The 25630-nt window shown below is 44.8% G+C and overlaps 2 protein-coding genes across 2 annotated transcripts; one reads left to right on the forward strand and one right to left on the reverse strand.

Annotated features, from left to right (window-relative positions):
* Nucleotides 1-944: 944 nt before the first annotated feature.
* Nucleotides 945-25605, reverse strand: LOC129526405 (LIM domain-containing protein A-like). Its single transcript, XM_063697091.1, has 2 exons — nucleotides 25457-25605; nucleotides 945-4938 (listed from the first exon to the last, which is right to left on the reverse strand). The coding sequence occupies exon 2, from the start codon at nucleotides 4658-4660 to the stop codon at nucleotides 3605-3607; it is 1056 nt and encodes a 351-aa protein (XP_063553161.1). The 5' UTR covers nucleotides 4661-4938; nucleotides 25457-25605; the 3' UTR covers nucleotides 945-3604.
* On the forward strand, nucleotides 5419-14451 carry LOC134757073 (eukaryotic translation initiation factor 3 subunit F-like). The gene is made up of 3 exons (XM_063697663.1): nucleotides 5419-5582; nucleotides 5742-5921; nucleotides 13473-14451. The coding sequence occupies exons 1-3, from the start codon at nucleotides 5419-5421 to the stop codon at nucleotides 14368-14370; spliced, it is 1242 nt and encodes a 413-aa protein (XP_063553733.1). The 3' UTR covers nucleotides 14371-14451.
* Nucleotides 25606-25630: the final 25 nt, after the last annotated feature.

Genomic DNA, 25630 nt, shown 5'->3' on the forward strand with positions numbered 1-25630 from the left:
AGGCAGCCCAGAGGGAGTGGGTCCAGAAGGAAACAGCTAGACACAGCAGCCTTCACCATTGGCAGCCTCTCCAGGCCTCCCTCGGGGCCTGCTCCCTCCTCTGTGCACAGTTCCAACACCTGGAGCAGGGTTCTGGGAAGGGCTGGTGGAGGTGGGCTGGTGGGAGGCGGTGATCACAGCCCAGCACCTGGATATCACCAGGGGCACTGGGGCCAGGGGCCAGGTGAGGCCAGGTCAGGGCTATCCTTCAGGAGCCCCGAAAACCTGGTGATTCCAAAGGGCCCATAGACAAACAGGGTTTTATGCCTGTGGAGTCAAGTCCCACTGGGTCTGAGCTCTGGAGGGCTGTGTCTCGGGGGCTCTGCAAGGGTGAGGTGGAGGTAGGCTCAACTGGTGTACAAGTCACTCTTCAATCCTTATTTTATTTAATTTTTTTTTAAAAAAAATTAAACCAATAGAGATGGGGTCTCACTATGTTGACCAGGCTGGTCTTAACTCCTGACTTCAAGCAGTCCCCCCATCTCAGTCTCCCAAAGTGCTAGGATTACAAGGGTGAGCCACTGCACCCGGCCTCAATCCTTATTTTGGCCTGAGAGGAAAGGCTGTGACCCCATTTGCAGGGGAGAAGACTGAAGCTGGAGGGGCAGGCCTTGCTCTGGGTTGCACAGCAGCAAGAGAAGTGGGAGCTGGCCATGAGACTTCCTGGACCCGACATGCTGGTGGGGTACAGCCTGGTTCTCCAGGTCCCATGGGGCTCAGCCCAGGACTACCTCGGGAGGTGAGGGACTTAAATCCTCTCCTTCATTCTCATCACCCCTTCCCCCATCATTTCCTGAGGAAGGACATTCAGGGACCTGAAGGGGTGGCCTGCCCCTCCACACCTGTGGGTGTTTCTCATCAGGTGGGACAAGAGACTGAGAAAAGAAAGAGACACAGAGACAAAGTATAGAGAAAGAAAAGTGGGCCCAGGGGACCTGCACTCAGCATATGGAGGACCCACGCTGGCACCAGTCTCTGAGTTCCCTAGTATTTATTGATCATTATCTCTACCATCTCAGAGAGGGGGATGTGGCAGGACAATAGGGTAATAGTGGGGAGAGGGTCAGCAGGAAAACACATGAACAAATGTCTGTGTCATAAACAAGGTTAAGAAAAAGGTGCTGTGCTTTGATGTGCATATACATAAACATCTCAATGTATTAAAGAGCAATATTGCCACCAGCATGTCCCACCTCCAGCCCTAAGGCAGTTTTCTCCTATCTCAGTAGATGGAATATACAATCGGGTTTTACACCGAGACATTCCTTTGCCCAGGGACAATCAGGAGAGAGATGCCTTCCTCTTATCTCAACTGCAAAGAGGCCTTCCTCTTTTACTAATCCTCCTCAGCACAGACCCTTTATGGGTGTCGGGCTGTGGGATGGTCAGGTCTTTCCCTTCCCAGGAGGCCATATTTCAGACTGTCACATGGGGAGAAACCTTGGACAATACCTGGCTTTCCTAGGCAGAGGTCCCTGTGACCTTCTGCAGTGTTTTGTGTCCCTGCTTACTTGAGATTAGGGAGTGGTGATGACTCTTAACAAGCATGCTGCCTTCAAGCATTTGTTTAACAAAGCACATCCTGCATAGCCCTAAATCCATTAAACCTTGAGTCGACACAGTACATGTTTCTGTGAGCACAGGGTTGGGGCTAGGGTTACAGATTAACAGCATCTCAAGGCAAAAGAATTTTTCTTACTACACAACAAAATGGAGCCTCTTATGTCTACTTCTTTCTACATAGACACAGTAACAGTCTGATATCTCTTTCTTTCCCCCACAGGGACCTTCCTGGCTGTGCCTCGGGTCAGGACCAGAATGACACCCATTCATTTCCCTGGGCCTTTGCTCGGGTGGTCCCTGCACCCTGGCCTCTGCCTGACGAGGATGGTGGGGAGAGGAGGGAGGACGTCCCCCACACTGCTGTCTCCACTGTTCCTGCTGCCCAGGCCTCTGGGCTTCCAGGACTGCAGCGGGTCGATGGGTGGGCTGGCCTGAGCCCAAGAATGCACTTCAGCTCCTGGTTGAGCAATGTCACTGAGGCTTGGGAGTCGGGTGGGGGCGGGAGGAGGCGTCCACAGGCCCCTATACCGTGAGAGGCAGCCGTGGGAACAGCCTACCTCTAAACAATCACTGCAGCCCAGGCTGACCAGGGGCTCTGGCCAGACATAGGGGCCTGGCAGGCTGTGTGGCCTGTAAGGACACAGTCTGTCTCTGTGCCTCAGTTTCTCTGCTACCCAGATGGAGGCGCCCGGACTCCAGGTGTAGACATCTGGAGCAGGCAGTGTTCAGCTAGGGAGGAAGCGGGGAGGACTGTAGGGGCCATGTGGGAAGGATTCCACCCCACATCACCTGCACCCCTGCTGAGGCTGGTCAACGGAGCCCCTCAGTGGGTCCTCACTCCCCTGGCTGCCTCCCATTTAGGCACCCTGAGGCCTGGGGAGAACAGAGCCAGGACAGTGTCCCCAGAGAGGCTGCGCTGCCAGCACAGTAGTAGCGGATTTGGATTCAGGGAAGCAGACCTGCAGCCAGGGTGGGGAAAGAGCTGCAGGTGGGGTGGGGCCCCCACATGGCACAGCCCCCCTCCCTGGAGGTCCATGCTGCATTTCCAGGACAGCAAGTCCCAGGGATGGATGGTGCCGGGTACCAAGGGCTAGAGGCATGGTCTGTCTGCATTTCCCACGTCAGTGTCTCGTAGTCACCAGCATTTGATGCTGTCAAGTCCCCCTGTCCTCTGTGCAGACTGGGAAGCCCTTGGCCACCCTGGGGGGGTTGGGGGACCCAGGCCAGGCTGCAGAAGCATAAGGACTTGAACCCGGGTCCCGAGTGACACCACCTTGGGTCCTCCTCCTTCTGCCTCTCTTCAGCTCCACCTTGATGCTGACTAGGCTGGGCCATGTGGAGAGGGTTAGGGGATAGAGATGGGAGCTGGGGAGCAGGGCTCCACTCTGGGAGGGGGGCAGCCTTGCCGGATCCAGGGCAGAGTTAAGCGGCCCCAGCTCTGCTTTCCCAGAGCTGCTGAGAACATGGGGAATGGTGTGGAGGTTCCAGGGAGCCCTGCCCCTACCTGGCAACAGCAGTGCAGCAGGCACCAAGTTCTCCTGCACATTGCGACAGTGTGACCATGGGCTCTGTCAGGCGGTAGGTGGGGCCTTTGGACCTACCAGCAGTGAGGGAGTTAACACAGCAGCTGACTTCTCTAGGCAAAGAAAACTCCCCTTAGACGCTTTGCTGCCTGGCCTCCTGCCAGGAACAAGCAGGAGCTGAAAACTAGAAGTTGAGGCGTGAGTTTGGCCACTCCGTAGTGTGCACTTGGTGAGGGCAGCAGCTCACCACAGCTGCCAGCCATCTGTCCATTCACCCATCTGTCCATCTGGCAGCCCGCTGTTCAGACCTGTCTGTCTGTCCGCCCATCTGTAAGCCCATCTCTGTCCCATTGTCTATCTGACCATCTTTCTCTTACTGTCCTCTTTTTCTAGCTATCTGGCCTGTCTGTCGATCCATCTTCGTGTCTGTCTTAAGCCCCCACCTGTTTGTCCATCTGTCCAATTACCTGTGAGTCTATCTATGCATCTTCTTGCCCATTCATCTGCCCAACCATCTGTCCCTCTGTCTGCCCACCGGCCTCCCCTCTCCTTCTGGGCCGCAGAGCCATGGCCCAGGACTGCGGAGCCATGGTTGACCTGGTCCTGCTGGGGCTGGGGCTGGGGCTGGCGCTGGCTGTGATTGTGCTGGCTGTGTTCCTCTCTCGACACCAGGCCCCAAGTGGCCCCCAGGCCTTTGTCCACACTGCTGTTGCTGCTGACTCCAAGGTCTGCTCAAATGTTGTACGGTGAGTGAGACGTGGGAGGAAGCTGGGTGGCCCTTGGCAGCCAGCCCCTCCTGGAGAAGGCGTGTGTGTGTGAGCATGTGTGTGTGTGTGTGAGATTATGTGTGAGTGTGAGTGTGTGTGGGTATATGTGTGAGTGTGTTTGTGGGGTGTGGGTGGGTGTGAATGTGTGTGATTGTGTTTGTGTGAGTGTGTGGGTGTGTGTGGGTGTGAGTATATGTGAGTGTGAGTGTGTGGGGGTGTGGGTGGGTGTGAATTTGTGTGATTGTGTTTTGCTGTGGGAGGGTGTGTGTGACTGTGAGTGTGTGAGTGTGTGTGTGGGTGTGTGGGTGTGTGTAAATGTGTGTGATTGTGTGTGTGAGTGTATGTGTGGGTGTTTGTGGGTGTGTGTGTGTGAGTGTGAGTATGGGGGGTGTGGGTATGTGTGAATGTGTGTGATTGTGTGTGGGTATGTATATGTGTGGGTGTGTGTGTGTGCGTGTGTGTGTGTGTGCACGTGCACTGGCCCAGGAAGCAGGAGCTGTGTGTGTGGGCTTCAGCACCTGCAGGGCTTGAGCGCAAGGAGACAGCCTCAGGGCCCTTGCACAGAACAGGTGGCAGGGTGTGTCCGTGGGGCAGATGGGGACTTTGGGACAATGGTGGTGTGTGAGTCCATACCTGGCTCCAGGATTCAGGAGGCCCATTTGCATATCCCAGGTGGGAACCTGTCTGGCCCCGCCTGACCCTGCTGGCTGGCGCAGGCCCCTTCAGTGAGGCCAATTCTCCAAGGCTGGGGTCTTCTCCCAGGGTCATGGGTGAAGGGATTTGGAGGCTCCCTGCGTGGTACTGGCCTGCTGGGGTACACACAATGCTGCCATAGCCAGTCTGCCCCAACACCCAGCCCGGGGCCACATCTCAGGTCTCTCAGTCCTGAGGAGCCTGGTGCCCCACACCTCACATCCTCTCTTCCTGAGTCAGGGCCTGGGTCTCGTGAGCTGAGTGACTGATACTTGGTGTCCTGGATGAGGTCGTGATGGAGAGGGGCCACAGTGGGTGTTTCCTGATCCTCTTCCAGGAAGGTGCTGCTGCCACTGCAGGGAGGACACATACAGGATGCCCCTTCCTGCCCCCTGCCTCCCATTGGGCCCACAAAAGCCAGGGCAAGCCTCCCCTCCCTGCTAGCCACCTGGTCTGCTTCCCAGAAATTCTGTCTTGCAGGCTGTTGGGAGGATCCCAGTACTTTGTAAACTAAAGCAAGGGAGGAGTGGCCATTCTCTCTCTTTGTTCATTTATTCACCTTTTCATTCATTCCTCCTTCCCTCCATTCCCCCATCTGTCCATCCTTCCCTGTCCTGATTGCTCACGCCACCCCCCTAGCCCCTCCTGACCTGATCCTTTGGTTTCTCTTCAGGGCTTTCTGTCTCCTCCCACAGGGCTGAGAATGGCAGCTCAGGGACAAGTGGGGGCTGGGGACTGCTTAGTCTCCCCAGTGGCTCTCAGGGGATTTGAGGGTTTGACGCCAGCTGCCACCCCGGGCTGTGCCCCTCCTCTGCTCAGGAGGACATACAGGGATGCGACACCCACTTAAACTCGAAGTTGCAAAGATGCAAACGAGACTGGGGTATCAGGCACCAGAGATCACCCGTGGGCACGTGGCTTTTGGGAGTGGGGACCTGCTGCCACAGATCTCTGAAGAGTCTGGACCTGCTGGGTCTCACCGAGTGACTGTCTGGGGGTCTCCATAGCATGCCCTGCTGTGTGCGTGACGGTCACTGGTTGGGTAGGGGTCTCTACTCTAAAGCTCCCTCTGCCGGCATCCCCTCGAACTGTCCCTTGGTGAAGAGAGGATGTGGTTTGCCCCAGTGTTTTATCAAACAACTCTCTCCACTTCCAGTTTTAAGAAGCTGAGAGTGGAAGAGAGCCTGGGGCTGGCCCCAGTTGCTGCTGTGAAACAGGGGTCACTGGATGCTGGGACCCTGGCCGGGCTGGCTGGAGGCCTCAGGAAGAGGCCTGCTACAGCGTCATCCTGGCCAAGATTCCTCCCTGCAGAGGACCCTGGCCACACTGCCACAGGGTCTGCTGGGGCCACCAGAAGCCCATGCTCCTGCCTCCATCTCTCCCCTCTGTGCTCACCTCTCACCAGGAGGCCCTCCCAGAGTTCAGTGTCCTGCTTTTTTTTTTTTTTTTTTGAGACGGTGTCTCACTCTGTCACCAGGCTGGAGTGCAGTGGCGCGATCTCAGCTCACTGAAACCTCTGATTCCTCGGTTCAAATGATTCTCCTGCCTCAGCCTCTTGAGTAGCTGGGACTACAGGTGCCAGCCACCATGCCCAGCTAATTTTTGTATTTTTAGTAGAGACGGGGTTTCACCATGTTGGCCAGATGTTCTCTATCTCTTGATTAGCCCGCCTTGGCCTCCCAAAGTGCTGGCATTACAGGAGTGAGTCATGGCGCCCGGCCTCATCTTCTACTGTTTCAGCACCATGTTTTATTCTTAGGATTCTGCTACAGCCGGAGCCCCTGGGTGCGACCTCCTAAGATTTCTGTGAGTGTGGACCCAGCACCGTGCCTAGTAGACATACAAAAGGAGCATGGTGACAGTGAGGTCTGTCATCTCCAGCATAATGACTGCTTTGATCCTTGTGAAAAAGGTGATTTTTGGCTGCGTGTGGTGGCTCACACCTGTAATCCCAGCACTTTGGGAGGCCGAGGGGGTGGCTCACTTGAGGTCAGGAGTTGGAGACCAGCATGGGCAACATGGTGAAAACACGTCTCTACTAAAAATACAAAAATTAGCTGGGCATGGTAGCGGGTGCCTGTAATCCCAGCTACTTGGGAGGCTGAGACAGGAGAATCACTTGAACCCAGGAGGCAAAGGTTGCAGTAAGCCAAGATTGCACCACTGCGCTCCAGCCTGGATGACAGAGCAAGACTTGGTCTCAAAAAAAAAAAAAAAAAAAAAGAAAGAAAAGTTTATATTTTTGTTCTAATGGTTATCTTAATATCTTCATTCTATAATTATATTGTTTTATATAATTATAATAGCTATATAAGATATAATACCCCTAGTATGTTGTTTTTTGGATATTCTACTCGTTCCTGACGGTTAATTTATGTGTCAACTTGGCTAAGCTATGGTGCCCCGTTGTTTGGTCAAATACTTGTCAATATCTTGCTGGGAGGTTATTTCATAGATGTGGTTAATACTGACAGTCAATTGACTTTAAGTAAAACAGATTACCCACCATAATATGGGTGGACCACCTCCAATCAGTTGAAGGCCTTAAGAACAAAAACAGGTTTCCCAGAGAAGTAGGAATTCTGCTTCAAGACTGTAACACACAAACCCTGCCTGAGTTTCTGGCCTCCTGACTGCTCTACAGATGTGAGGTTCCAGACTTCGAGATCAACTCTTACCTGAATTTATAGCCTGCTGGCTTGCCCTACAGATTTTAAACTTGCTAGTCCCCACAATCATGTGAGCCAATTCCTAAATAAATCTCTCTCTATGTATAATCTATTGGTTTAGTTTCTCTGAAAAGCTTTCACATCCAGTTTCCTGGATGTTAAAAATTACTGAAACTAGCTAGTAACTTTTTTTTTTTTTGAGACAGAGTTTTGCTCTTGTTGCCCAGGCTGGAATGCAATGGCACAATCTCAGCTCACCGCAACCTCCACTTCCTGGGTCCAAGCAATTCTCCTCCCTCAGCCTCCTGAGTAGCTGGGATTGCAGGCATGTGCCACCATGCTTGGCTAATTTTTGTATTTTTAGTAGAGACAGGGCTTCTCCATGTTGGTCAGGCTGGTCTTGAACTCCCAACCTCAGGTGATGCACCGCCTTGGCCTCACAAAGTGCTGGAATTACAGGCATGAGCCACTGCTCCTGGCTCCTAGTAAATTCTTCTTTTCCGTGATGTGTCTCTTACCGCTAATAATACTTTTCTTCTTAAAGTCTACTTCATTAAAAATAGTTATGCTGGGCATGGTGGCTCATGGCTGTAATCTTGGCACTTTGTTGGAGTTCGAGGTGGGTGGATCACTGAAGCCCAGGAGTTCAAGACCAACCTGGGCAACATGGCGAGACCCTGCCTCTACAAAAAATATGAAAATTAGCTGGGTGTGGCTATATGATATATTTTGTATCATATTTTAGATACTATATATCATATATGTTATATATCTTATGTTATATATCATATATTTTCTATAATATATATAATATTATATATATTATATAAGAAATATATTATATATGTGTTATATAATATATGATATATAATATACAATATATCATATTAATATATTACATATTATATATATTATAATATATCATATATATTATATATGTAATATATAGCACATTATAATATGTAATATATATTATATATGTCATGTAATATATGTCATCTTATATATTATATATATGTAATATGACATATAATATATTTTATATATCATATATATTATGACATATAATATGTATTATATGTTACATATATAATATATTATATCTTACTTATATATTATATATGTATATAATTTTTTTTTAGACAGAATCTTGTTCTGTTGCACAGGCTGGAGTGCAATGGCACCATCTTGGCTCACTGCAACCTCTGCCTCATGGGTTCAAGCAATTGTCCTGCCTCAGCCTCCCAGGTAGCTGGGACTGCACCACACTGGGACTACACCAGCTGCCACCATGCCTGGCTAATTTTTTTGTATTTTTAGTAGAGACAGGGTTTCACTGTATTGGCCAGGATGGTCTTGATCTCCTCACCTTGTGATCCTCTTGCCTTGGCCTCCCAAAGTGCTGGGATTACAGGCCTTAGCCAAGATACATGTTTTTTAAATGAAGAAAAATTTCAAAGGTACTCTGCTTGGTACAATAATCAAATATGTAAATTGAGGAATAAAACATAACCATGAAACATATTTATAACTGCATATGGAAAATACAGAGGATAATTTTTTAAATAACATATTTTGAAAGCATTAACTATTAATTTGAAGAGTTCGCATTTGACAGGCCAGTATGAACATACCTTGAATGCAGCACACAGGTTCCCCATAAGAAATCAAAATCAGGGAAAATGAAACCACAAAGGTTCAATCTGCTCTGACCTTTGAAAAACTCAGCACAGACAGTGGCACTTAGCACCAAGGGCAGGAGATCCCTAATCCCATCACGATGGCGATAGGGCATAAACATTCCAGGGTGAAGGCACAATCCACATTGTGAAGTCCAACTGCTGCCATGTAGACAGGTGTGCTTTTACATGTATAGGAAGGTCATTGAAGGCTCAGTGTTTTGTTTCAAAAACTGAATCCCAAGCGCACTCATTATTTTGCTGTGCTTCTTCAAATAAGTTATGAGATGGGAAATAGGGCACCCCCAAATATAGCCAATAGTGGGAGTTTCAAATTGAAGAGTGGCACAACTGATACGTCGAGAATAAACAGAGATTCCATTCTGTTTTTTCTTTTTCAACTTTTATGTTAGATTCAGGGTGTACATGTGGAGGTTTATTACCTGGGTATATTGTGTGGTTCTGAGGTTTGGGGTATGAATGATCCCAACATCCAGGTACTGAACATGGTACTCAGCAGTTTTTCAACCTTTCCTTCCTCCCTCCCCCTCCTAGCAGTCCCTAGTGTCTATTGTCACCATCTTCATGTCCATGGGTACTCAGAATTTAGCTCCTACTTATAGGAACATGAGGCGTTTGTTTTCTGTTACTACATTAGTTCATTTCCTGGATTCCAGCTCTATCCATTTTCCCTCAAAGAACGTAATTTTATTCTTTTTTGTAGCTGCATAGTATTCAATGGTCTATATGTACCACATTTTTATCCAGTCCACTGTTGATGGGCACCTAGGTTGATCCCATGTCTTTGCTAACGTGAATAGTGTTGCAATAAACAAACCAGTGCATATGTCTTTTTGGTGGAATGATTTGTTTTCTTTTGGATACATATTCAGTAATGAGACTGCTGAGTTGAATGTTAGTTCTGTTTTATGTTCTTTGAGAAATCTCCGAATTGCTTTCCACAGTGGCTGAACTAACTTACATTCCCACCAAAGGTGTATAAGCATTCCCTTTTCTCCTTATCCTTGCCAGTATCTGCTATTTTTTTTTTTGACTTTTCAAAAATAGTCATTCTGACTGGTGTGAGATAATATCTCATTGTGGCTTTGATTTGCATTTCTCTCATGATTAGTGATGATGAACTTTTTTTCATGTTTGTTGGCTGCATGTATGTCTCCTTCTGAGAAGTGTCTATGTCTTTTGCCCCTTTTTAATGGGGTTGTGTTTTGCTTGTTGAATTATGTTCCTTATGGATTCTAAATATTAGACCTTTGTTGGATGCATAGTTTGTGAATAATTTCCCCCATTCTGTAGGTTGTTTACTCTGCTGATGTTTTCCTTTGCTGTGTGGCAGCTCTTTAGTTTAATTAGGTCCCATTTGTCAACTTTTGCTTTTGTTGCAATTTCTTTTGAAGACTTAGTCATGAATTATTTCCCATAGCCCATATCCAGAATGGTACTTTTGAAGTTTTTCTTCTCGGATTATTGTTGTTTGAGGTCTTAAATTTAAATCTTTAATCCAACCTGAGTTAATTTTTGTATATGGTGAAAAGGTGACCAGTTTTTTGTTTTTTTGTTTTTGTTTTTTGTTTGTTTGTTTTTTGAGAGGTAGTCTTCCTCTGTCACCAGGCTGTAGTGGAGTGGTGCCATCTCAGCTCACAGCAACCTCCACCAGTGGGTTCAAGCGATTCTCCTGCCTCAGCTTCCTGAGTCGCTGGGATTACAGGCACGTGCCACCACACCCAGCTAATTTTTGTATTTTTAGAAGAGACAGGGTTTCACCATGTTGGCCAGGCTGGACTCGATCTTCTGACCTTGTGATCCTCCCACCTTGGCCTCCCAAAGTGCTGGGATCACAGTCATGTGCCACTGTGCCTGGCCAATAAGGTGCATTATTAACATCAATAAAGCTCTGGAACCAGCTTTCACCATATTTGTGTTTAATTTACAGTTTTTCTCAGAGTCTTTGGAATAGATTCCTCCCTCCATGAGCCAGAGAACTTACAATGTTCACTGCAGTGTCTTTAAATGTAGCAGTAGCAGCTGTGGGTTGAGAACACAAGTCTTCCACTTTTCCTTTTAGAGCCAGCCATTCACGGTGCTCTGTGTTCTTATTCAGCATTGGGTAGGGGCATCTGGGTGCTGGGCATAGCACCAGTGCCCCATGGAGGAGGGAGGCAGGAAGCCCCTTTCTTCCTTCTCTAAAACCTTTTTTCTTTATGTAGATCCAAGTTTTTAGCCTATATCATTTTCTTCTCTCTGGATAACTTCTTTTAATATTTTGACAGATCTACTGACAGCAAATTTGTGTTTGTCTGAGAAAGTCTTTATTTTTCTTCACTTTGGAAAGATAATTTTGCAGGATACAGAATTTTAGGTTGGTGGAATTTTCTTGCTTGCTTGCATGGGTTCTGAAGAAAAGTTTGATGCAACTTTTATTCTTATTCTAACATGTGTTAGGCCCTGCTAAAGCCCAAGGTGGTTAGACTCTTGTGAAATAGTTTCCCTGGGGCAGGCTTTTGCTAAGGAGAACGGAACACCCAGGGCGTATTTCAAAGTAGTTACTTTTCCCCTTCCCTGTGGGAAGCAGGAGGGAATTTTTCTGTGATGTGCATAACAGCGTCTGGCAGAGCTCTTGGAGGTTCATGAAAGTGTAGGGCCCCCTAAGACTGGGCTCCCTTAATTCTTAATTCTCAAGTTTATGCGCATGGAGCCTCCAGCGATTTGTTGTTTACATGTAAGTCTTCCCACCGTGGTTCTGGCTCCAGTGGCCAGCCTCCGATCCTGTTAGGCTAGGACTCACTGCCTCTCCAATTTGGGGGATAACGGTTTGCCCCGTTAACCTCAAGTCTCTGATGGATCTAAGAAAAGTTGTAATTTTCAGTTTGTTCAAGGTGTTTTTTGTTGTTGTTGTGAGGACAGGAGTGACAGCTTCCAAGCTGGAAAACAGAAGTCACATTTGGGTTTTGTTTCAAGATATTTTTCCAATGACAGAGAATGATGCCACACACATTTCCATAGATGTCTTTTGATGCAGATGTGTGTGCGTTTCTGTTATCCTAAGAGTGAAATACCTGAGTCCTGAATGTGCTCCTTTCTAGAACCATTATTCAATGCCAAACACAGTATCCCCTCCAGCAGTGATGAGAGTTCTTGTTGCTCCAGATTCTCTCCAACACTTGGTGTTCTATCTTTTACATTTTAGCCGTTTTGGAGGATATGTTATCCTGTTGTGATGTTAATTTGCATTTACATGAATATTAAGAAAGCTGAACACATTCAAGTTTTGCTTTTATAAATTACACATTTAAGTGTTTTACCCATTGTTCTTTCTCTTAGTGATTTTTAAGAGCTCTTTACATATTGTTGATGTGAGCCCTCTGTCAGTTCTATGTGTTCATAGATCTGTTTCCACTCTGCAACTTGTCTTGTCACTTAGTGGTGTCTCTTAATAAACAGAAATTCTTAATTTGAATATAGTCTAATTTATCAATTTATTCCCTTAGAACTATGGCTCTTTGTGATCTGTTTAAGAAATCTGTCCCCATTCATGGTCATAAAAATCGGCTGGGCACGGTGGCTCACACCTGTAATCCCAGCACTTTGGGAGGTCAAGGTGGGCAGATCACCTGAGATCAGGAGTTCGAGACCAGCTGGCCAACATGGTGAAACCCTGTCTCTACTAAAAATACAAACATTAGCCAGGTGTGGTGGCAGGTGCCTGTAATCCCAGCTACTTGGGAGGCTGAGGCAGGAGAATCACTTGAGCCCAGGAGGTCAAGGCCGCAATGAGCAGTCATTGTACCACTGCATTCCAGCCTGGGTGACAGAGCAGGATGCTCTTTCAAAAATAAACATAAAAGTAAATCTAATGAGCTCTAGGATTTCTAATTTGAAGATAGAAGCAATAAACAAAATGAGAAACCAAAATACATTCGTTTTGATTAAAGCAGAGGTCAGCCATAACTCTGAACCTAAAAAGGAGGTCACCTGAAGCAGCTGTGAGTGAGCAGGGTAAGATAGGAAGCAGAGAACCGATGCTCATTGCCAGATCTTAGGAAAAAAATAATAAATTAGGATGACATACTTTTGCAAAATTAAAGAAATCCCCTGAGGTGCTAATACAAAATTTCATTTGTGATAGGACTAATAAAGAAATTCAGCTAGTAGTGCGATCTGTCATGGACTGAGCTTGATTCCAAGAACAGAAGAGGCAGGACCAGTGAGAAATAGCACAGACATATTTGCAAAAGCAGCCCTCCCACGTTAGGAAGAAGGGATACTTTTGCACAGTGAACAGCACTACAACTGCTCATCTCTTTCATGTACTATCACACATGGAATGACTGAGATGATCCTGTGTTCCACACATAGTCCTCCCCGCCCCTACTGAATAGAGAAACCCAATTTCACCTTGGCTATCTCTAGATCAATTACCTGTTAATAGGCCTGCTGTTTTCTTTACCGTTAGTTTCCAGAAGAACTAAATATCCCCAAATGGTATTTCAGCTTCCACTTAATGAAACCTGTCATCTAAAGCCAGACCCTGGCCTCAGTGCAAGCTCCAGCACAGACCCCAGCACCCGCTCTGCTTGGTCCTGCTCTTCCAGGGCCCTTCCCTGGTGGCCGTGTGGTCAGGCTGCATCCAGTCATTTTGGCCTCCACTGTGGACAGCTACGAGAGATGCAACAAGGGTGCTGCCCGAGTTATCGGGACCCTGTTGGGAACTGTCAACAAACACTCAGTGGAGGTCACCAATTGCTTTTCAGTGTCACACAATGAGTCAGATGAAGTGGCTGTTGACATCGAATTTGCTAAGAACATGTATGAACTGCATAAAAAAGCTTCTCCAAATGAGCTCATCTTGGGGTGGTACGCTGCAGGCCATGACATCACAGAGCACTCTGTGCTGATCCATGAGTACTACAGCCGAGAGGCCCCCAACCCCATCCACCTCACTGTGGACACAAGTCTCCAGAACGGCCATATGAGCATCAAAGCCTATGTCAGCACTTTAATGGGTGTCCCTGGGAGGACCGTGGGAGTGTTCACACCTCTGACAGTGAAATACGCATACTATGACACGGAATGCATCAGAGTTGACCTGATCATGAAGACCTGCTTTAGCCCCAACAGAGTGGTTGGACTCTCAAGTGACTTGCAGCAAGTAGCAGGGGCATCAGCTCGCATCCAGAATGCCCTGAGCATAGTGTTGCAATATGCAGAGGATATACTATCTGGAAAGGTGTCAGCTGACAATACCATCAGGAAGGTGGGCCACTTCCTGATGAGCCTGGTTAACCAAGTACCAAAAATAGTTCCCGATGACTTCGAGACCATGCTCCACAGCAACATCAATGACCTGTTGATGGTGACCTACCTGGCCAACCTCACACAGTCACAGATTGCCCTCAATGAAAAACTTGTAAACCTGTGAAGGGACCCCAAGCAGTATGCTTGCTGGTCTAGGTCTTAACCCCAGGACTCAGAAGTGAAGGAAAAATGGTTTTTTTGTGGTCTTGAGTCACACTGAGACAGTCAACTGTGTGTGACTCTAATAAACCTTTTGTAGCCTACCTTTTGTAAATTAAAAAAAAAAAAAAGTTAGTTTCCTCCCTGGGGAATCAGTATCTCTAAATAAGGAGAACCCAAAGTTTCACAAAAGGGAAGAAAAAGTCTGCAAGTGCAAATTAGGCATAATAGTGCAGGGAGCCCCCTCCCCTTGACTTTCAGATTCATGTGTTTTTGTTGTAAGATAAATAACACTACACGGTGGTCACTGACTCTAAGTTTATACCACACACTGTAGGACAACATCCCAACCTCACTATGTGTTGTTTACCAGCTGGGAGCATTAACTGAGTTACATGATTCCATTCCATCATGTCAGATTCTTCTAGGTGATGGGGATTATGTTGTAAATCCAATGAATTGCACAAACATGAGCCTAATACCCTATTTTTTTTTGCAGTGAAATGAATTCCTTAGTCAAAAACAATGTTGTATGGGATATCATGATGGTGAATAACAAATTATTTAAGTTCACTCATGGTAGTACCAGCAGAACAATTGCAAATGTAAGGGGTGAGTTCGTACCCAGAATAAGTGTCTATTTCGGTGAGAACAAAATCCCTGAGGGATGGGTTTCAATGTCGTCAATCTGCAAGTTGACTGGGTAGCCCCTGACGGAAGGCTATCATATTAGCCTTAGTTGTTCTACATTGGTCCAGATACAATTTGATTATGTAAAGTCGTGAATACCTTCTAACCTTAATATTATGTGCATTTGTCCATGAGCCCATTGAACAAGTATCAGCTGACTAACATCTATTATATAACATGTCATTGTATGCATATGATTACTCCTCTTCAGTGGATTCCCTCTAATAAGAATTTACTTGGGCTACAAGTATTTTCATACTTTGTGTCTATTTTAAGAAGTCATCTTTGGCTGGGCGTGGTGGTTCACATCTGTAATCCCAGCACTTTGGAAGGCCAAGGTGGGCGGATCACGAGGTCAGGAGATCAAGAACATCGTGGCTAACACGGTGAAATCCAGTCTCGACTAAAAATATAAAAAATTAGCTGGGCCTGGTGGTGGGCACCTGTAGTCCCAGCTACTCAGGAGGCTGAGGCAGGAGAATGGCATGAACCCAGAAGGTAGAACTTGCGAGCTTGCAGTGAGCTGAGATCGCGCCACTGCACTCCAGCCTGGGCGACAGAGTGAGACTCTGTCTTGAAAAAAAAAAAAAAATCCAACTATTCAAAAGTAAAGAAAAAAATATGTCAATCCCCCATGTGTCCACTGCACAGCATCACAAATTTTAAACCATGCATGAGCTCACATTTTGAATAGAAGGATCTTGGGGACAGGGGACACTAAAAGCCCCAAATATGATCCTGTGTGGCATAATGGTTTTTTGGTAAATGCTATACTGCAAACAATGGTGGTCGCTTAAGATAACAGAGCTGAAAAATTCTTACCATCTAGTAACACTGTGGCCATGATGACATCATAGCACAACGCATTACTCATGTGTTTGCAGTGAGGCTGGTATAAGCAAACCCACTACATTTGTCAGTGGCATTAAAGGTTAGCACATCTAATTATGTACCATATGTCATACTTGGTAATGATAATAAATGACCATGTGACTAGTTTATGTACAGTTGCTCATTGGACAGCATGGATTTGAAATGCACAAGTTCACTTATATGCAAATTTCCTTCTGCTTCTCCCACCCCTTAGACAACAGGATCAACTTCTCCTCTTCTCTTCCTCAGGCTGCTCAACATGAATATGCAGACGAAGACCTTTATGATGATCCGCTTTCACTTAATGAACAGTAAACATATTTTCTCCTCCTTATGATTTTCTTAATAGAATTTTCTTTTCTCTTTATTATAAGAATACAGTATACAATTAACAAAGTATGCATTAATTGTTTATTTGATCAGCAAAGCTTGCAGTTAATAGGCTATTAGTAGTTAAGTTTGGGGATAGCCCAGAGTTATATATGGATTTTCAACTGCACAGGAGCTGGTCCCCTAACCCTTGCACTGTTCAAGGATCAACAGTATTTACAATACTATACATTTTATTCATATTTTAGAGTGTAGTACTTCTACTCATTAAAAATAATTAACTATAAAACAGCGTCGGGAAGGTCTTTCAGGAGTTCTTCCAGAAGAAAGCCTTGTTATCATAGAAGATGACAGCTGCATGTATGTTATTGCCCTTGAAGACCCTGAAGACCTTTCACTGGGACAAGATTTGGAGATGGAAGACAGTGATATTGATTATCCTGACCCTTACAGGGCTAAGCTAGTGTGTGTGTTTGTATGTTTTTAATACAAAAAAGTTTAAAACATAAAAAATAAAAATAAATAAAGCTTATCGAATAAGGATATAAAGTATTTCTGTACAGCTGTTCAATGTGTTTTTGTTTTAAGATGTGTTATTATAAGAATCAAAAAGTTAAAAAAATTAAAAGTTTATAAAGTTACAATAAGCTAAGATGAACTTGCTAAAGAAAGAAAAATTTTAAATACATTTAGTGTAGCCTAAGTGTACAGTGCATATAAAGTCTATAGTTATGTACAGTAATATCCTAGGCCTTCGCATTCACTCACCAAGTACTCACTGACCCATCAGAGCAACTGCCAGTCCTGCAACCTCTGTTCATGCTAAGTGTCCTATACTGGTGTACCACTCTCTCTAACTTTTGTAATATATATATATTTTTTTCTTTCTTTCTTTTTTTTGAGAAGGAGTTTTCTTTTGTTGCCCAGGCTGGAGTGCAATGGTACGATCTTGGCTCACTGAAACCTCTGCCTCTGGGGTTCAAGTGACTCTCCTGCCTTAGCCTAACGAGTAGCTGGGATTACAGGCCCACGCCAGCACGCCCAGCTAATTTTGTATTTTTAGTACAGATGGAGTTTCTCCATGTTGGTCAGGCTGGTCTCGAACTTCTGACCTCAGGTGATCCGCCCACCTCGGTCTCCCAATGTACTATGTTTTTACTGTATCTTTTCCATGTTTAGATATTACTATTGTGATATAACTGCCTACAGCAGTGGTCCCCAAAGTTTTGACACCAGGGACTGGTTTTGTGAAAGATAATTTTTCCACGGAGTGGGGATGGCTTTGGGCTGAAACTGTTCCACCTCAGATCATCAGATCATCAGGCATTAGATTCTATTTTTTCTTTTTTTTTTTTTAGATTGAGTCTCCCACTGTCGCCAGGCTGGAGTGCAGTGGCACAATCTCGGCTCACTGCAACCTCTGCTTCCCGGATTCAAGTGATTCTCCTGCCTCAGCCCCCTGAGTAGCTGGGACTACAGGCATGCACCACCACACCCAGCTAATTTTTGTATTCTTAGTAGAGACGGGGTTTCCATGTTGGCCAGGATTGTCTTGACCTTGTGATCCACCTGCCTCGGCCTCCCAGAGTGTTGGGATTACAGGCGTGAGCCACAGCACCCAGCCTAGTTAGATTCTTATAAGGAGAACACAACCTAGATCCCTTGTATGTGCAGTTCACAATAGGGTTTGCGCTCCTGTGAAGGTCTAATGCTGCTGCTGATCTGATAGGAGGTGGAGCTCAGGCAGTAATGCTCGGCTGGCCAGCCACTCATCTCCTGCTTTGTGCCCAGTTCCTAACAGGACACGAACCGGTGCTGGTCCATGGTTTGGGTGTTGGGGACTACTGGCCTACTGTATTCAGCACAGTGACATGCTGCACAGGTGTGTAGCCCAGGAGCAATAGGCTGTACGATATAGCCTAGGTATGTAGTAGGCTACACTGTCTAGGTTTGTATAAACTACACTCTATGGTGTCCGCACAGCCACAAAATCACGTAATGATGCATTTCTTGGAATATGTTACCATTAAATGAGATTTACCTGTATTAGTGTCATCTCAGGTTTATTGTCTAGTAATTTTAAAAGTATTTGTATATTCTTTCCCAGACACATCATCATACTCCGGTGCATATCTCTATTTTATTCCCTAGACCCACTCTTAATTTTTCTACGTTCTGCTTTTTTCCTTAGGAGACTCACCTGAATTGGATACTGCAGAGATCTCCCTTACCCTCATGCTTTTACTGGGGTTCAGCTAATGGAGGGGGTGACAGAAGATAGGTGAGAGAAGAGTGTGTTTATCCCCCACCTCTGCCCCTGCAGGGTCAGCACAGGCAGACTGTGTCCCTTTGCTGAAGATCACAGCTTCTGTCTGGGGCCTTCTTGGCAAGCTGGCACTGTCTCTAGTCAGGTGACTGCTTGGCCCCTTACTACTTACACTCTTCTGTCTGGTTCCTTTGTGTCTTTCCTGCTGTGCTGTAAGTAGTCCCTTTATTAGAATCCATCCACATTACCCAGTTATATAAAGACAAATGGTTGGTCACTGATCTAGTTCACTCCCTGAGAATCAGCCTTCATCAAAGATCCCTAACAGTCAGATATTCTGTTGGCCACTCCATTCCTGCTCCCCATTATTCTAGTTGTGCCTTCCTTGTCTCTAGTGCAGTCACAAAGCATAAGCGCCTCCACTGTCACTTGTTCTTTGCAACTCTAGGATCACATCATTCCCCTTGAAATCAGAGAACCCTCAATCTCCCCAAGCCCACAAAATTCAGCCGTCACAGTACTTTTCAAGCATGCCAGCAGCCCTCCCCAAAAAATGAATCCTTGATTTCTTAGAGAAATATCTTCTGGGGCTTCCTGTGGGACACAGTGGGGGTCGGCTTGGCATGTGGATCACACCTGATATTTTTACCCCCACCTCCTACTATTCCTATTCCTTTGTATGCACCTCTCTTTATTATGCTAGGAAAGCTCTGGCAACACAACCTCAAAATAAGCAGGCCAGTGTGGATTCACAGTTTCTGTCAGACAAACTTGAGCACCTCTTCTAACTTCCTGGGCTAAGACTTTAACTTCAGAATCTCTATGTATCCATGTTGATAAACTTAGCCTATGTCAAGATTATATTCTGCATGCCTTAGTCAAACACCATGTAAACCTATGCCTCATATATTCTCTAGGCTTTAGCTGATAGGGATTAGCAAAGTAGTGTGGTTGTTTTGGTCTTTAAACAATGTCCATTTTGTACCAGCTTTCCATTGCACTCTTTTTTTTTTTTTTTTTGAGATGGAGTCTTGCTCTGTCGCCCAGGCTGGAGTGCAGTGGCACAATCTCGGCTCACTGCAAGCTCTGCCTTCTAGGTTCACGCCATTCTCCTGCCTCAGCCTCCCGAGTAGCTGGGACTACAGGCGTGTGCCACCACGCGTGGCTAATTTTTTGTATTTTTAGTAGAGACGGGGTCTCACTGTGTTAGCCAGGATGGTCTCCATCTCCTGACCTCATGATCGGCCCGCCTTGGCCTCCCAAAGTACTAGGATTACAGGCGTGAGCCACTGCGCCGGGCCGACTCCATTGCACTCTTACAGACCATGTTGACAAAATTATAACTGCAACTGTCAACTACAATAGCAATTTTACCTCTCATATACCACTTGAAAAAACACATCATTCCCAATAACCACATTTGATGATTTAAGTAATCACAATACCACTGTACACTACAGATGATCAGGTTTCTGTCTCCTCCTGACAAGAAGGTCAGGAATTCATTCCGACTAAAACAGGTCAGCAAACCAGTTCCAGATTCTCATCTGCAAAGATCTATTTCTAGAGGTGTCCACCTGGAGCCTGGTGAACATTGGACATCAAACACCAGGTTGACACTGTTTCTTGATCTTCAACAAAAACCACACAAACAAGCTTTGGAGAAAGAACTCCCTCCTCTCAATAGATGGTGCTGGGATAAAATGGCTAGCCAGTTGCAGAAGAAAAACAGTGGGCCCCTGTGTCTCACCATGTACAGAAATTAACTCAAGATGAATGAAAGCTGTAAATGCAAGACCTCAAACTATTAAAAGCCTGCAAGGGAACCTAGGAAATACACTTCCTGACAGAGGATTTGGCACAGCATGGATATGCCTAAGTCCCCAAAAGCAAGTGCAACTAAAACAATTATTGACAAGTGGGACCTAATATACAAAAGAGCTGCTGAACAGCAGAAGAAATTACCAACAGAGTAAACAGAAAGCCTACACAATGGGAGAAAATGTCCCCACGTATGCATCTCATGAAGTCTGATATCCAGGATCTACCTCAAAAATGTTAAGCAAATAAATCAGCAAAACAAAAACTCAGTGAAGAAAGGGCAAAGGGCATGAAAACACATCTCAAAGGAAGGTTTATAGCAACCAACGGACAGGACATTTCTCTACCTCAGTAATCATCAGAGAAATGCAAAGCAAAAGGCCCATGAGACAGTATTTCACACTGGTCAGAATGACGATTATGACACAGTCCACAAGAATGAATGCCAGCGAGGCAGAGGAGGAGAGGATGTTGGTCTGCTGTTGGTAGAAATGCAAACTAGTTCAGACACCATGGAAAACGATGTGGGGATTTCTCAAATAACTTTCTCGACATCACCAATCCTCACAAAAATGTCCACAAAAACCACACTAAGAGTCCATCTCATTCCACTCAGAATGAATACTACCAAAAACAAACAAAACACAAATTTTTAAAGGTGACAGCCAGTGTAGACTTACAGAAGAGAAACCTCTTAAATGCTATTGGTGGGGATGTAAATTAGTATACACACTATGAAAAACAGCTAGAGGTTCCTGAAAAAATTCACAGTACAACTACCATGTCAGCTAGAAGCCCCATCACTGGTTCCACAATTAAAGCACTTGAAATCCCTAGGTTGAAGAGAGTTACCCGCCTTCCCATGGGTACTAAAGCACTCCTAACTGTGGCCATGGTACAAAACCAACCTACCTGTCCGTACACAGCTGCAGGGATGAAGAAACTGCCATACAGATACACCACGGAATATGTTTCAGCCATAAAGCTTTGGGAAATCCTGCCATCTGCAGCCACATGAAGAAACCTGGAGAACATCAGGTCCAACAAATGAGCCTGGTAGAGAAAGTCCCATGCCACGTGATCTCAGACATGTAGACTGAAAAAAACTTTATCTCCTAGAAGTAGAAAGTTCAATAGGGATTACCAGAGGCTGCTGGGGAGGTGGAGAGGGTCTGGGAAGGAATCAGTAATGGGTACAAAGTTACTCTTAGATGACAGTAATCAATTCTGGTCTTCTATTCTACAGCAGAGTGACTAGCCTTAATAAAAATGTATCATATATTTCAAAGTAGCTAGAAGGAAAGATTCTGAATGTTGTCACCACTCAAAAAGTAGTAACTATGAGGTGAAGAGATGCTAAATAACCTGATTTTTTCATTACTCAACATATACATGTATCGAAATCTTCCTTGTACCCTCTACTTATATACACTTAGTATATGGCAAATAGTGTTTTAAGAAATACAAAGAAACAATGCCAAAATTTATGTGGAAATATGAAACACCCTGAATTTCTAAAGCAATCCTGAGAAATACAAACTATATGGGCTGCCTCACATTCCCTGAGTTCTAATTAAACGAAAATCCCTAGTTAACCTACCCATATGTTACTGGCATACACAGAGAAACACAGACCAGTGAGCAAAATGAGGGCGCTCAATAATAAACACAAATTTACACAGAGTGAACACATTTTTCGAAACACCACCAAAACAACACAATGGGGAAGGTTTCCAAAACTAGATATCCATATGCAAAAGAATAATACAGGACTCTTGTGGTACTAAATAATACAGGACTCTTGTGGTACCAAAAAAAAAAAACTTTAACTCAAAAGGATTAAAGATTATTCACAAAACTTGCAACCATAAACCTCTTATAAACACAACCTCGAGTGTGTGTATATTTAGGGAAACTTGGATGTATGCTCACGGTTTGCAAAAAGTGTGGTACTAAATAATACAAATAGTGTGTACTAAATAATAAAAAATATTTTTATTTTGTATTATTTTGTATTTATACTAAATAATACAAAATATATTTAGTGTACTAAATAATACAAAAAGTGTGGTACTAAATAATACAGAAATAATTCACAAAACTTGCAACCATAAAGCTCTTATAAACACAACCTCGAGTGTGTGTATATTTAGGGAAACTTGGATGTATGCTCATGGTTTGCAAAAAGTAACAAAAATACAAGGGAAAAATCCCTGACAATGGACTGCTTTGGCAGTGATTTTTTTTTTCTTGATTAGTAACCAACAGCACACTAACCAAGAAATTATACACATGTGGGACTGCATCAAACTGAAGAATTTGTGCCCAAAAAAGGAAAGAAACAACGAACAAAATGAAAAGGCATACTAAAACTTATAAGAAAAGTTTGGGCAAACATACAGTGGATAACAGGTTACTTTTGAAAAGGCACAAGCCAGTAACACTAACAGCTGGCAAAAAACCAAAACAACAGAGAAATAACCAGACCAAAATTGGGCAAATAACCTGAGTAGATATTTGTGCAAAGAAGACAGAAAACAGATTCAACATTTATAAAAACGTGGTTAACATTACTACTCATGAGAAAAATGTAGATCAAAACCACACTCAGATCTTCTCTCACTCCAACTAGAATGAACATCACAAAAAGATTAAAATATTTAAAAAGAAAATTCCTGGTATGAATTTCCAGAAAGGGGGACTGTTTGTGGAAATGTAAATTGGTATTAACACTATAAAAAACAGTTGGGGGTCCTGCAAACAATAGGAAAAAAAAGAAATACCATACCATCTAGCAGTCCCACTACTGGCTATTCAACCTACCTGTTCACCCACAGATAAAGAGATCAAGAAACTCTCACATACATACACTGGGGAATATTCTTCGGCTATCAGAATAATCAAACAGTGTCATTTAGAGCAACCCAGATGAACCTGGAAAACATTATGTTAAATGTGATGAGCTAGGCCTAGAAAGACAAACACTGCATGATACCACTCATGTGAAATCTTAAGATGTTTATTTTAAAGAAGTAGAAAGCACAATATTGGTTACCAGAGTCTGGGAGACAGAAGGGGAATTGAGAAGGATTGGTTATGGAAACAAAGTTATCTTAACATTAAAGGAATAAATCTGAGTGTTCTCCTCAGCCTGGTGACTGGACTTAACCGTATTACATTTTTCTAAAGAGCAAGGAGAATTTTGAATGTTCTCTTTACACAAAAATAATACCTGTATGAGGGAATAGAGATCCTAAGTACCCTGATTTGATCATTACCCAATTTATATGTATAAAAATGTACCCCTAATTATGGCCCTTTATGTTGTAAAAAAATTAACAGAAATAAATACATAGTGCTAAAAATCACAGGGAACCACAAAAGCAATGAATATCTAAAGGAATCCTGAGAAATACAATCAAAGTGAGAACCCACAATCCTTGATATCAAATTAAATTGCCAAGTTGTAGTTATGCAGTAGATATATGGTACTTGCATAAAAAGAAATACCTAGAACTATGGACAAAAACAGGGAGGACAAAAACAATACAAATATGGACACAGTCAACTGACTTTGATAAAGAACACCACAACGTGGAAGGCAGAGTCTGATCAATGAATACCTTTGAGAAAAATGATATCCGGATGCAAAAGCCAGAAACAGGACCCTTATTTTACACGATGTATGAAAATCAACCGCCCCCCCCCCCATCAACTGAAGGCCAAAACAAAATACCATAAACCACAAAATGTTTTTAAGTAAAACACAGGTTGAGCATATATTTTGGGTCACTTGAATCTCTGCTAACCTTTGCAAAGAGGAAAAGAAACAAACACCCTGGAAGAAAAACCTCATTGACAATTAAATGCTTTGTTACTGATGCATATTTTCTAATATGGGTGACCATTATGACACGCATAAAACGCAAAAAAAAAAAAAAAACATATGGGACTACATCAACGTGAAAAGTTTCTGCATAGCAAAGAAAACTACTTTCCAAATAAAAAAGCATCCCATAGATTACGCAAAACTTTCAGGCAATCATGTAATTCACGGGGAGTTGTCAACTAACGTGTACACAAAAAACACTACAAAGTAGAAAAAGAATCCAATCTAATATTTCACAAATAACCTGAACAGACAATTCTGCACAGATATAAAATCGAACAACAGATAAGAGATAAGGTCCTCAAAATTAACTATTCATTAGAATACTGTAATTCAAAACCACACGCAGATAATCTCACACTTATTGAATGTTCCTAGAAAAATTTTTTAAAAATAGGAGGGGCTGGGAGCCGTGGCTCACGCCTGTAATCCCAGCACTTTGGGAGGCCAAGGCGGGCGAATCACCTGAGGTCACGAGTTTCAGACCAGCCTGACAAATATCGTGAAACCCCGTCTCTACTAAAAATAAAAATACAAAAATTAGCCGGGCGTGGTGGCAGGCGCCTGTAGTCCCAGCTACACAGGAGGCTGAGACAGGAGAATTCCTTGAAACCGGGAGGTGGAGGTTGCAGTGAGCCGAGATGGCGCCACTGCATTCCAGCCTTGGAGACAGAGCGAGACTCCGTCTCAAAATAACAAAAACAAAAACAAATTGGAATGGGGGTTTGGTTTTGGAGAAAGGGGGAACTCATACACTGTAGGTGGAAATGAAAATTAGGGTACACACCATGGAAAACAGTTAAATAGCTGGAAACTCCTCAAAGAATTGAAACTACAGATGTCCCCTGCTCTAGCGAGGTCTCTTTCTAAAGGTCCTGAGGCATAAAAAATAACCCTACACCCCAGCTCAGAGGCCCGTGGGGCTTGGAAGGACCCAGCCCAGCGCTTCACCGCCGGCTCTGGGCCAGGGCGCTCCTATAGGCTGGACGCGGGTCGGACAGGGGCATAGCCTTCCCGGCGGGGGTGTGGACGCTGCCGAGGCCAGGATCCCACAACCGCCCCGACCCTGACGACTCGGGCCCAGATGCCCACTTAGAAGTCAGGGCCCGAAAGCAGGGAGCGGCCGAGAAGGAGTAGGGAGACCCAGAGGGTTCCAGGTGGGGTTCATCCCCCTCCACTTACCGCCGAGGCCTGCCACCTCCTCCACCAACAAACGGAAGCCACCACATCTTCTCCGAGACTCGCTCTGACCACGCCGCCGATGCTGCCCGGGCCTCGCACGAAGCGCAGTCTCGGCTTCCGTCGGGGCCTGCGTGCTGGCAGCGTCCCTGGCGCCAGGCTGAAGCACCACCCCCT

This window comes from Gorilla gorilla, chromosome 14, assembly GCF_029281585.2.
Source record: "Gorilla gorilla gorilla isolate KB3781 chromosome 14, NHGRI_mGorGor1-v2.1_pri, whole genome shotgun sequence".
NCBI classification, from domain to species: Eukaryota; Metazoa; Chordata; class Mammalia; order Primates; family Hominidae; genus Gorilla; species Gorilla gorilla.